The sequence below is a fragment of the Nomascus leucogenys genome, chromosome 14, assembly GCF_006542625.1.
Source record: "Nomascus leucogenys isolate Asia chromosome 14, Asia_NLE_v1, whole genome shotgun sequence".
Lineage (NCBI taxonomy): Eukaryota > Metazoa > Chordata > Mammalia > Primates > Hylobatidae > Nomascus > Nomascus leucogenys.
The window spans coordinates 19,632,770-19,644,939 of NC_044394.1; the positions used below are offsets into that span (position 1 = coordinate 19,632,770).

The 12,170-nt window shown below is 34.6% G+C and overlaps 1 protein-coding gene and 1 non-coding gene across 6 annotated transcripts in view; both read right to left on the minus strand.

Annotated features, from left to right (window-relative positions):
* Positions 1-12,170, minus strand: part of RTN4 (reticulon 4) — a 78,084-nt gene that overhangs the window by 34,863 nt on the left and 31,051 nt on the right. Inside the window, exon 1 of one of the 5 annotated variants that reach the window (XM_030828076.1) lies at positions 3,037-3,449. The exons of the other annotated variants lie outside the window; for them this stretch is intronic. Within the exon in view, the coding sequence (XP_030683936.1) occupies positions 3,037-3,070 (34 nt within the window). The 5' untranslated portion in view covers positions 3,071-3,449. Of the gene's footprint in view, positions 1-3,036; positions 3,450-12,170 lie in introns of those variants that run through there. 5 annotated transcript variants of the gene reach the window in all.
* On the minus strand, positions 7,306-7,409 carry LOC115838528. The gene has a single exon (XR_004033543.1). It is a non-coding gene; the product is annotated as a U6 spliceosomal RNA (small nuclear RNA).

Genomic DNA, 12,170 nt, shown 5'->3' on the forward strand with positions numbered 1-12,170 from the left:
ACTTCAAATTCAAAGCGTCTGAAACTCAACTTGGCATCTTTTCTATTTTAGCTATTTCTACTAATACTAAAGGACTGTCATTGCCAATATTTCACTCTAATTCAAACTTCATGTTGCCCCTTGAGTCTTTACACCTCATCCTTGTCCTGCAAATCTATACCAAATGCCAAGTATTCCTTCCTTGAATTTCTCAAATCTGCCACTTCTTCTTCCTTCCTATTTCAGGGCAAATTCAAGCCTATCTGCTTTAAATCTGGGCACAACTACAGTCATCCTAACTGGTGTGGCTATAGGTTATTCTCCCTCAGTTGATCTTATGCAGCACCCTAAACCAGTCTTTCAAAACTGCTATCATTTACCATTCCCTACTTTAAAACCTCCAAAGTCTTTTTATTTATTTTACGATCAAATCCAAAACTCACTGTCTTCTGCGGTCTGGCCCAGGGTATCTTTTCCATAAAACCAGAGAACCTCTCAACTGGAACCCTGGGCAGCATGCAAATGGGAAATTAAAACCAAAAAGGTAAGTTTCTTATTCTAGCCAAAATCAAAATATACCAGAACCAAGGCTTAAACCCTAGATCACTGTTTCCCAAATTTGCCCAACAATAGGAATTACACCAGGATGCTTAATATGCAGATTGCCGGGCCCTATAAACTCTGATTTGGTAAGTCAGGACCCAAGGAATCTGCATTTTTAAGAAGCACTAGATGATTCTCATCTACAGAGAAGTATGAGGAAACCTAATCTAGATCATCTAAATTTTCTACATTCTTTGACCACACCAATCTTATCTTTCAACTCCTGTCCTAAATATTCTGTTCTACCCAGAAAGTTATTTACTGTCTCAACTATAGCTTTTTAGTGGTTATATCATTCTCCTACCCCATCCAAATCCCTAGGCCTACCCATTCCTTCCTAAGCTCCTAAAAATCTTTTGACTACCTTAACCAAAATTTTCCATATAGCCCCAATAATCAAATACTAGGTAAATGTCATTTGTCATAAGTATCCTACTAAACAGAAAATATGAAGAATATATAAAAGAATGCAAATCATTAATAATGCTTTCAGCCTGAAAGATCAAATATCTTAAATACCAGTTAATCAGCAAACACACACACACACACACACCACCTTTTAAAGAACACTGAAATCAGAACATCTCTCAAATCTGTCACTATGCTATACTGGTGGTCAGGGGGAGAATGCAGTAGGAAAATGCTTAAGTATATTTTTAAAATTTACCTAGACCCTAGATTAGGCTCCTTCTCTGCTGTCAAACTTTTTTTTTTTTAAATGAGGAAAAACTCATTCCATGACAGCTTCCAACTTCTCAGTGATTTCCAATTTAAACCTTACTCTGTAATATTAAAATTGGCTGCTGATAGAGAAAATACTAAAATATAATTTAACCACTGAATCAGAAAAACAGGCAAAGTTAATCTTACCGACCAAAACAGCCAGACTAGTACTAAAAAATATTAGGCCATTCCACTTACAAAGTGAGGTTCCCCAGAGATATTCAGGGGTAAATTCAATTTTACATTTGGGTGCCTGAAAATAATCAAACAAATCTCTGGAAAAAATATGAACTACATTGGATCTTAATTTCTCCTGTCTCATAGTACCCTTAAATTACTTCAACAAATAAAGAACTTAAGATGTTATTTAATGATCTAAGACTTAAGTTATTAATAAAGAACCTTAATAGTTGCAGAATGAGCCCTGATATGACTTTTCACCTACTTTTAAGGTCTGTATTTATTGTATTATTATCATTTGTATTACTTCACTTAGCAAAAGCTACCATATATCAATTCAATCAATCTGTAACACTAACGGCTAACAGGATGAAGAAATAAAAATCCTTCTCTTTAAATTCACATGTAAAGAAATCCTAAAGGCAAAACCCAAAGCTGTATTGTTTTCTATTATTTTTTAAGTTGCAACCATAAAATCTTACCAATTTCTCAATATGGTCTCAATCTTAAATTCACCTTTTCCCCACGTCTTTATTGAACAAATTTTTAAAAGGATATTGTAAAAGTTACTGTAATTAGCTCTACATACTGCTTTTTAGAAATATTGCTGTCAATCCTGCTTGAAGGAAATAATGTTTTTTAATTATAAAACTTGAATGTAGCCAGGAAAAAAACTGCTTATGTAGAATATGTCTATTTGGGCTACTTAAAAATAGCTCTAATAATTTAAAGGTAATTTATTATAAGTGGTCAGATATACAGCCTACCACCTTCTTTTAAAGAAAAAAAAGGTAGATTTAACCATCTACATAATAAAATATTCTTTAAATATTCTAGTCAACATTTTACAATTTACAGGCTTAAATTCTTATACAATGATCCACTGAGATTTGAAAGGATCTGGGCTTTCAAGGGGGAGGAAAAGGGATCAAAATCACTGATTGGTTATTGCAAGGACAAAGGTTAGTGACTTAAATATAGACATGCATTTAAAATTACTGTGTAATTATACTGTGTAATTTGAATGATTTCACGATGCATATAATCTGATTAAAAGAAAGTGGGTAATAATTTTAAAGGTTCAAATCAGATTTTCAAAGAAGAAAAGAGGCTTACTGCAAACACAGTATCTTGCTACCTACAAACCTTTGCACAGAATTTCAACTACACCAAGTAAGGTTTTTTAAAATAGTCACGGAAAATATGTCACTATGAAATACAAAAACAGCAATGTGTATTTACCACATCCAAGTGACAAACAAATGAAATCTGTTAGACCTATATTGTTTACAATGTGCAAGATTAGAGAACAGAACCTAAACGGCAGGACTGAAAAGACTAAACCGAATGCCAGTGAAACAGAACAGCATGACATTTTCTGGTATACAACCAAATGTAAAAACACGTGAGATAGCCGTTTTAATCCTTTAGCCTTCAACTCTTCAGAGGTTTCACTTTCAATCCAAAATATCTAAATTCCAAAGCTTATTCATAGAAATATATTAGTGGTCACATATAAAAACTGAATAAGAAATTAAAAAGCAGATATACCCTTGTCCTTCCAATTTTTCTTCTGACCGTCCATCTCTTGTCACGATCTGCTTTGCAGCTCCAATTATTAATTATGCATACCAACAGAAAAGCTGTAACTGCACAAACCTACTCCGTGAGACATGAAATACCCGTTTCCTCAACCGAAGTCTGCAGTCTCCTCTGCTGCACAACTGCAGCAGGACTGAAGTCACCTGACGTCTTCTGGGTGTGGAACAGTCTGACGCAGTGCAATCTGTAACTAGGCTACTAATACTCCAGCATTAATGCTTTCCTTCTATCTGTTGATTGTTTTAGGCATTTGCCTTGTTGCTCATACCAAATGGAGCTGCATTTGTAGGGAGAGGGTAGGCTACCAAAAGAAAGGAAATAAGGGTTGTTCTTAGAACTAATCACTGAATGTATTTGAAATGCACTTAAAGCCATATGCATTTCTTTTTCTTTCTTTTTTTAACAGATGGTCGAATTGCGCTACTGGTTTTCAGTTTCATCTAAAACTCTAAAATTAATGGTCACCTGATTAGATAAAAATGGACTGATCAAATAGTAATAGGCTAAATTTCAAGCTTGTGAAATGATGAGTCTCCTTAATTGCTCCTAAGTTTATTGAGACGTAAAGCATTCAGCATTTTGCACCTTATGAAGGGATAAGCAGAAAATAAAAGTCTAATTATTAATGTTTATTGAACATATTATTTGAACAGAAAACTTTAGCAACTTAATCTTCCTAATATCTTTTTTCCTCTTTCACAATTATGGAAATCCAGAGACTTACAAACATACACTTACTCTTAATCATCATCTGCTCCAACTCAATCTTTGAATATTTATTAGACACCTCTACAGACACTATTAATAGATTCTTAGCTTGGGGAGATATATTCATGGGCTAATGATATAATCTGCCATGGGAAAATGACATAAAAGCAAACTATAATTTTATTTTATTTTTTTCTGACACAGGGTCTCGCTCTGTCACCAAGGCTGGAGTGCAGTGGTGCAATCATGGGTCACATGGCAACCTCAACCTCCCAGGCTCAAGCGATCCTCCCATCTCAGTCACCACAGGCATGTGCCGCCATGCCCAGTTAACTTATTTTTACACATTTTTTTTTAGAGACGAGGTCTGTGTTGTCCAAGCTGGTCACAAACTCCTGGGCTCAAGCAATTCTCCCGCCTCAGCCTCCTAAAGTGCTGGGATTACAGGTATGAGCCACCACACCTGGCCTAAAATTTTATTGAAAAATATAAAAACAAATCTATGTACAGCATTTTTAAAATCTGTGTTCAACTTTATAAAACTGATTTTCATTCCAATGCAGTATCTCTACTTATGTTCTACAATCAATTTACCTGATACTTATATCTGCCTAAGCAGAAAAGGCAGTAAAGGCAGTAACAAATCAGCTAAAATATTTTAAAATGCAATTTGCAAAAATACTATAAGATATAGCCTATGTACAAAAATACATACTTAAGACTGTATAGCTAAAATGAAATAGAGATATTTTCTGGAACCTGCTATCTGTGGGCTGCAAAATCCTTAATATCAGAAGTGGCTTGATATTAATATATACTCCTATTATGTACCCACAAAAACTAAAAACAAAACATTTAAGAGTTAAACACAGAAAGAACTAAAATTAGGAAAATGAGAGGGGAAAAAGGAAGTGGCCTGAATATCAATGACACATTTATTTCCCTATCTGCCTCTCCAACTCCAAACATAAATAAAGAAAACTAATTTTTAAAAGAGCCCAGTATTCCAGCTCCAGTTAGTATTTAACTTTAAACTTTCTTCACTGAGCCCTTGCATAATGTGATATTTGAGAACCCAGTCATCAAGTCATATCATGGCCTGAAAATGTCTGGCCTCTCTACGCAACATTCAGAATCTCAAACTATTTAGTAAATACAAAATACTGACTTTCTAATAACAAGTCCCTTAAAACTGAAAGCCAATAAATAACAAGCATTAGAATAAAATACTCAACTATAGTACTCAAACACTATTTTCAAGTCAGAGATTACTTCGCTAGTAGAAGAAAAAAAGATTTACTGTGATCAAGTTGCTCGGCACTTAAGACTACTGGTATCTTCTAAGGTACTTGATTTCGCTTAACAATTAAAGAAAAAAGTCTGAGAGGGGCAAGAATGTGTAATAAAACATACTCACTCATCTAAACATTAAACATACTTAATAGCACCCCTGGCAGATTAAAAAGTCAAAATAGGAGCCCTGAAGTTTAGCAAACATTTCAGCCTACATAGTGACATCTACTTTAATTTTTATGGTCTTTGTAAGCGTACAAGGAAAACTAGCTTGTGGAAATCAACTGACATTTTGCCCAGTTCTTTCTCATAAAGTTTTTCAACTAGACTTGTTTTAAGTTTGGCAAGTTAAGCAAAAAAGTGCTTAAATCTGAAAAACTGATATGACACAAATTTGTTAAAGATGTAAAGCGAGATGGGTTATGTTTATTGTGAAAATCATATAATCTCTACTAAAAATAGAAGGCTTTAGGACATTGCCTGACAAAAAGTAGGCACTATGTAAGTGCTATTTACTTATCAGTATGCTAAAAATAACAATCAAACTAAGAGGCAACAAGACAAGTAAGGCACATCTAAGAAAGCTCATATATTAAGTCATTCAATTCTAGGCAATAACCCAATCTTTCTAAACAGAATTGCCCCCTCTCATACACAAACTATTGTCCTTGCTGTATAGTTCTATTATTTTCCAGCTGCGAAAAATGTACATATGCATAGTTTACAGGTCCTATGCCACACTGAACCCCAACTTAACAAGTCAAATAAAGAAAGGACATAAATCTGTTAAAAACTTATCTTCACTTATTTTGTTTTCCTTCAACTATGTAACTTTAAAAAAATTAAAAATTCTTTCAAGGACAATTTTCAAGTAGAGCACATATGTCTCAACTTGCAGAATGGCATTTTGACTACTTGAGACAGGAACTTCTTTTCCCTTAAAAGCAAAGGCTCACAAAGGAGAGGCCACAGAAAACTCCTTTATTTATACTGCAAGCCAATAAAAGTGTTGTATGAATTCTAAGCCCTATTTCATATTGTGTGTTTGTGGAGGGGAGAAGAGGGGGAAAGTATTCTTTTCCTGAACTAAAAATCAGCTTCACACAGAACTTTTGAAATAAACTGTTCAAAGTTCGTATTTGGCAATTTCCCACTCCTCAATGTCCATGTCTCCAGTATCCCCTTCTCCCAAGCATGACAAAAAAATCAAAGATGAAAACTTCCCCAAGTACATATCCATAATGTCTTTCCAAAGGGTAATATGCTCTAAAATTACCTACACGGTTTCTTTTCTCACATCTCAAACCAAACTCTCATTTCCTTCATGCACTTACCTCTTAAGTAGGAAAATAATATGCATAAATCAATTCCTACTAAACAAGAAACTCTTTTATGACCTCAGAAACTGTATTTTTTTTGGTGGGTTTTTTTGGGGGGTGGTATCTAATTGTCAAGATTTCAGACAGTAGAAAGTTATATTTTAGATTTTAGAACAGGCAGCACTATGCAAGGTGTTAAGTCCACCCCAGCCAGCTCTTATTCTAAGACATTCTTCCTTTTCCATTTCTTTCTTTCCTCTACTTCTGCACCCAGGAAAAACTCAGGTTTTTGTTTTGCTTTGTTTTCTTTACATTTAGAGATGCAAGGGAAAGAGGGTGGGAAAGAAGCAATCATTTGGATTGAAAATGCTACTCTGAAAGTTAGAGGCTGCTTATGTACACTGCTCTTGAAAGCTAAAATAATTTATACTTTCCAGCCACAGAAAATAGCCATGTTTTTTTAAAAAATAAGAAACAATTACAGCTACACACTAGTTTTAAGCTTATTTCAAAATTTAACTATTCTGAGCTACACAAAGGTATGAAATTAACATGTTTCATTACTGAAAGGAGTTAATTTTTAAAACCCTACCATAAGCTGTAATAGAATGCCCTCTATGGACTAAATTACAGCACTTCAACATTACTGAATTAAATCTTAAGAACTGGAAAAAGATTTTAGTCTAGAAAATGAATGACAGCACAAGTTAAAATAGCAAAACAACGAGCATTTTAAAGTCTATAAAAAATTTAACATGAGGTACCAAAAATGAATACTAAAATTCATAAACTGAAAGTGACACTATTTATGAAAACTAATATGCTAACTTCTTACATTATAATCTAAAACATACAAATATTCTTAAACACTCAAAGCATTTTAAAAAAAATTTTATATAAAAATATGAAACACTTCACAAAATCTGTGTATCATTCTTGTGCAGGGTCTATGCTAATCTTCTCTGTATAATTCCAATTTTAGTATGTGCTGCTGAAGCAAGCATTTTTTTTTTTTTTTTTTTTTTTTTTTTTTGAGACAGAGTCTCGCTCTGTTACCAGGCTGGAATGCAGTGGCACGATCTCAGCTCACTGCAACCTCCACCTCCCAGGTTCAAGTGACTCTCCTGCCTCAGCCTCCCGAGTGGCTGGGACTACAGGTGCATGCCACCAAACCTAGCTAATTTTTGTATTTTTAGTAGAGACGAGGATTCACCATGTTGGCCAGGATGGTCTGGATCTCCTGACCTCGTGATCTGCCCGCCTTAGTCTCCCAAACTGCTGGGATTACAGACGTGAGCCACTGCACCTGGCCTCAAGCACGCATTTTTAAATTCTGAATTCAAAAATTAATAGTCACTAGGCTCTAAACAGATCTTCTTAAACTTTAATGTCTTCATTTAAGTATCCAGGTTTAGGGGGAATCTTTAAGGTCATTTCATAATGTTTATAGTAGTATGATTAAAGCATTTGTTTGATTTGGTACAAGATGTCAACATTCAAAATTGTTTATAAAAATTTTAAACTCAACTGTTAGTGCAAAACGATATTCACAGCTCTCTAAATTTCTCTGTCCAACTGAATTTATTCCACATAGTCAATTATAGATCATTCCACAGACTTGATTTTCCATCTACAACACTAGATGGCACCAACACCCGCAGTCTACAGTTGATTGCCCAATTTATGGAAGGCAATCTGGCAAACAGTAACTTTCTGGCTTTTCCATAAGATTGCTGCCTGGCCCTAGGGAGCTAGATCAGAGTATGGGAATAGGAAAACAACTCTAACACCAAAAAAATATGTAGGGTAAAATAATCTCTAATGCAAATCCAAAATCAATTTTAAATAGATCAGAATTAAGTGTAAAATTAAAACTATAAGTAAATAAAAATATATATTTTCCTTTGTGAAAACTGAAACTGTCCACTGAAATGTAAACTAAAAATCTTTTAGAAAACTGAGGGAAAACTACAACACAAGAGTTTACATCCTTTATATGTAAAGAACTCTCATAAAATCAGAAAAAAAAAATGAACACCTAAATTTAAAAATGGGCAAAGAGTATGAACAAGCAAATCGCAGAAGAAATACAAACTGCCAACATGTTCACATTCACTAATAATCAAAGATCAAAAAAGCAAGATACTACTTGCACCTATCAAACTGGTAAAGGGCTTTTAAAAAATACCTAGTACAGAATGTCTGGAAGACTATTTAAGGAACAAGTCACAGTAGATAACTCTAGGAAAGAGCACTAGGCAGCTGGACAACAGAGAGAGAGGAAGAAGTGTGACTGTCACTGTACTTTTTGAATTTTGTATAATGTAAAAATATTATCTATCAAAAAATAAACAATATGAATTGTTGGTGAAGGTAGAGAAACGGGTTTTTTCTTCTTCTGATAAAAGGGTAAAAATTAGTACAACTTTTCTGGTGGCCAATTTTTATAGAAACCCTTATAAATGCTCATACCCGCTAACCTAGGTTTTTATTTCGAATTGATTTATGGAAAATAATTCAGGGATATGTAAGACATATTTAAATATAAAGAGGTTAATAGCATTATTTATCAGTAACAAAGGAACAATCTAAGGGTCCAACAATAGCAAAGTGACTGGTTAAACTATATCCATACTAAGGAACACTAAGTACAAAAAATCAGCAGCAGAGTATTTAAAGAAATGGAAATGTTTGCATTATATAAGACATTGCTAAAGTTTTTAAAAGCTTATAAACAATTTCACAAAACACTATTACATTCTTAAAAATACACATATGTGGCCAGGTGCGCTGGCTCATGCCTTTAATCCCAGCATTTTGGGAGGCCAAGGTGGGCAGATCACTTAAGGTCAGGCATTCTGGACCAGCTTAGCCAACATGGTGAAACCCTGTCTCTACTAAAAATACAAAAATTAGCCAGGCACGGTGGCCCACACCTGTAATCCCAGCTACTCGGGAGGCTGAGGCACAAGAATTGCTTGAACCCAGGAGGCAGAGGTTGCAGTGAGTTGAGATCCCGCCACTGCTACTCCAGCCTGGGTGACAGAGCGAGACTCTGTCTCAAAAAAAAAAACAAAAACACGCTTGTAATCCCAGCACTTTGGGAGGCCACGGCGGGTGGATCACGAGGTCAGGAGATCAAGACCACAGTGAAACCCTGTCTCTACTAAAAAAAAAATACAAAAAAATTAGCCAGGCATGGTGGCGGGCGCCTGTAGTCCCAGCTACTCAGAGAGGCTGAGGCAGGAGAATGGCGTGAACCCAGGAGGCAGAGCTTGCAGTGAGCCAAGATTGCGCCACTGCACTCCAGCCTGGGCGACAGAGTGAGACTCCGTCTCAAAAACAAAACAAAACAAAACAAAACAAAAACAAAAACAAAACACATGTGCATTGAAAGTAGACTAGAATAATATATTCTAAAATATTAACATTGATTATGTCTGGGTAATATCATTATTAATTTTTTTCATCTCAATGCTTTTCTACACTTTTCAAATTTGTACAATGAGCGTGTATTGTATGTCAGACTGCTTCATAAACTGTTGCCCTAACTTCACTGATAGTTATCAAGTCCTTAGAAAAAATCCTTACTACTAAAATATTGAAGCTCAAGTAGATTAAAATATTTGCCAACGGTCATACAGCTAAATCAGTGAAAGGGTCAGAATTAGAACTCAGGTCTGTAAAATGCCTAAAATTAAGTTCTTTTAACCACATTGTATTTAGCAGGTATCTCTTTTTTATGGCACATATTTATTTTCAATCTGTATTGGGCCCACAGTAAGCACTAAATAAATCCTCACTAATTTAACAATGTCACTTTTTAAAAAGTAAATATAATCGTTTCCTTTATTAACAAGCGTCAGGTTCTAATTTAGCTACATTGTACATCTACTGATAGCCTTCCAGTTAAGATTAACTACTTATCATAATAAAGTCCAACTTACATCAAAATTTTCCGAATATATTTGCTCAATAAAAATATATTTTAAACAAAATATCAACTCTTAGTATCTACAGTACTTCAGTAAAAAAACTCAAAGGCTATATATACTTTTTAAGAAAAATATTTTAAGTCATAAGAATATCAAAACAATTCTTATTCTCGAACATATGTAAGTTCTTATTCATGAACATATATGTTTGCAAAGCATAATTTCGTATTATTTACCTAGACAAGCCCTTTTAAAGTGAGTGATCATGGTAATACTACTTGGTGAATCCTGGATATTACATAGTTTAATTATAATGAACAAATAATCAACGTATGGTCAGTTTACACTTCACTTACCAATAGTTTCAATTAGTTCAGCAAGACACAATCTATATTTCGATTACGAACTAAAAATATTCTCTGTGCATTAGTGACAAGCAACCAACAAACATATATTATCATTAAGTCAAGATCTCAGCAGTTTGGACAGGAGACATGAGCACCCCTGTGAGAATGGATTAGAATTAGAGGTATCTGTGTGAACTCTCATTTCTTAAGTATGCATGTGTATGTGTGTATGTTTATTTGTATGTATGTATATAAGCATTTCCTAGCTTTATCCACTGAAAGGGTTAAAATGGAAAGATCCCCACAGTAGCAATGACCACAACTAGCATCTAGCTCTTGATCTTTAACACCTATTATGAAAATGACCTCTCATTCTACATTAAAAGGAATTAGGATCCTTGGAGAAATGGCTGATTCCAGGGCTGGGACACGGTAAGCATAAAATAGGCCTACAATATTTTGTTAGGCTAGAAAGTAAGAAATGTTCCCCTCCCAACCCCAAAGAAAGAAGGTTGCATGTCCCTGGGCCTACCTGAAGGAACCCTCAAAATATGCAATAATTTACCACCAAAATAATAAAGTTCAGTAATGAATCATAAACCATTGGAAAGAAAATGGAAATTCATGGATCCATACTGATAATTAATTAGCTAATTAATTCATTAATGGAAAGGAGGTCTGCTGCTTAAACAGGAATGCTGAGGGTCAAATGAGAAATGTACGGGGAGTACTGGAGTTAAAATCATTTTTCAACTCTCATGGTAAAGACTGGATCAAGCAAGAATCATCAATGGTTTACTAAATCAGGGGGGTGAATTTTGATAGGGAGCAGGATATCTGCATGTGTTTAAGTGTCACTCCTCAAACTGCTTATTATCTGTAAGGGAGAAACAAAGACAATATAAGGAAATCAGAACCCATCTTGCCCAGATGGTCAAAATTAACATAACCAGTGAGGGACTGATGAATAGCAGGTAACTCTAGAAATGGTGCTATGAGAGGGACACATCATCATCTATACAGTATCATAAATGAACCCATAGCCTCAAGTTAACCACTAGGAAACATGAGACAAATCCACTAGGAGGAATGTTCTATTATAAACGGGGGGAAAGAGAGGCCCTGTGTTCTTTAAAACTGCTAATGTCATAACAAATAAAGACTGAAATGGGAAGTCCTACCCAGAGCAATTGAGCAAGAGAGAAATAAAGGAAATCCAAATTAGAAAGGAGGAAGTCAAACTGTCCCTGTTTGCAGATGACATGATCTTATATAAAGAAAAACCTAAAGACTACCAAAAACTTGTAAATTCTGTAAAGTTGCAAGATATAAAATCAATAACAAAAATATTGCATGTCTTTACACAAACAACAAACTAGCTGAAAAAGAAAACAAGTAGGACACTCCATTTGCAATAGCTTAAAAAAAAAATACCTCAGAATAAGTTTAACCAAGGAGGTGAAAGACTTCTACAAGGAAAT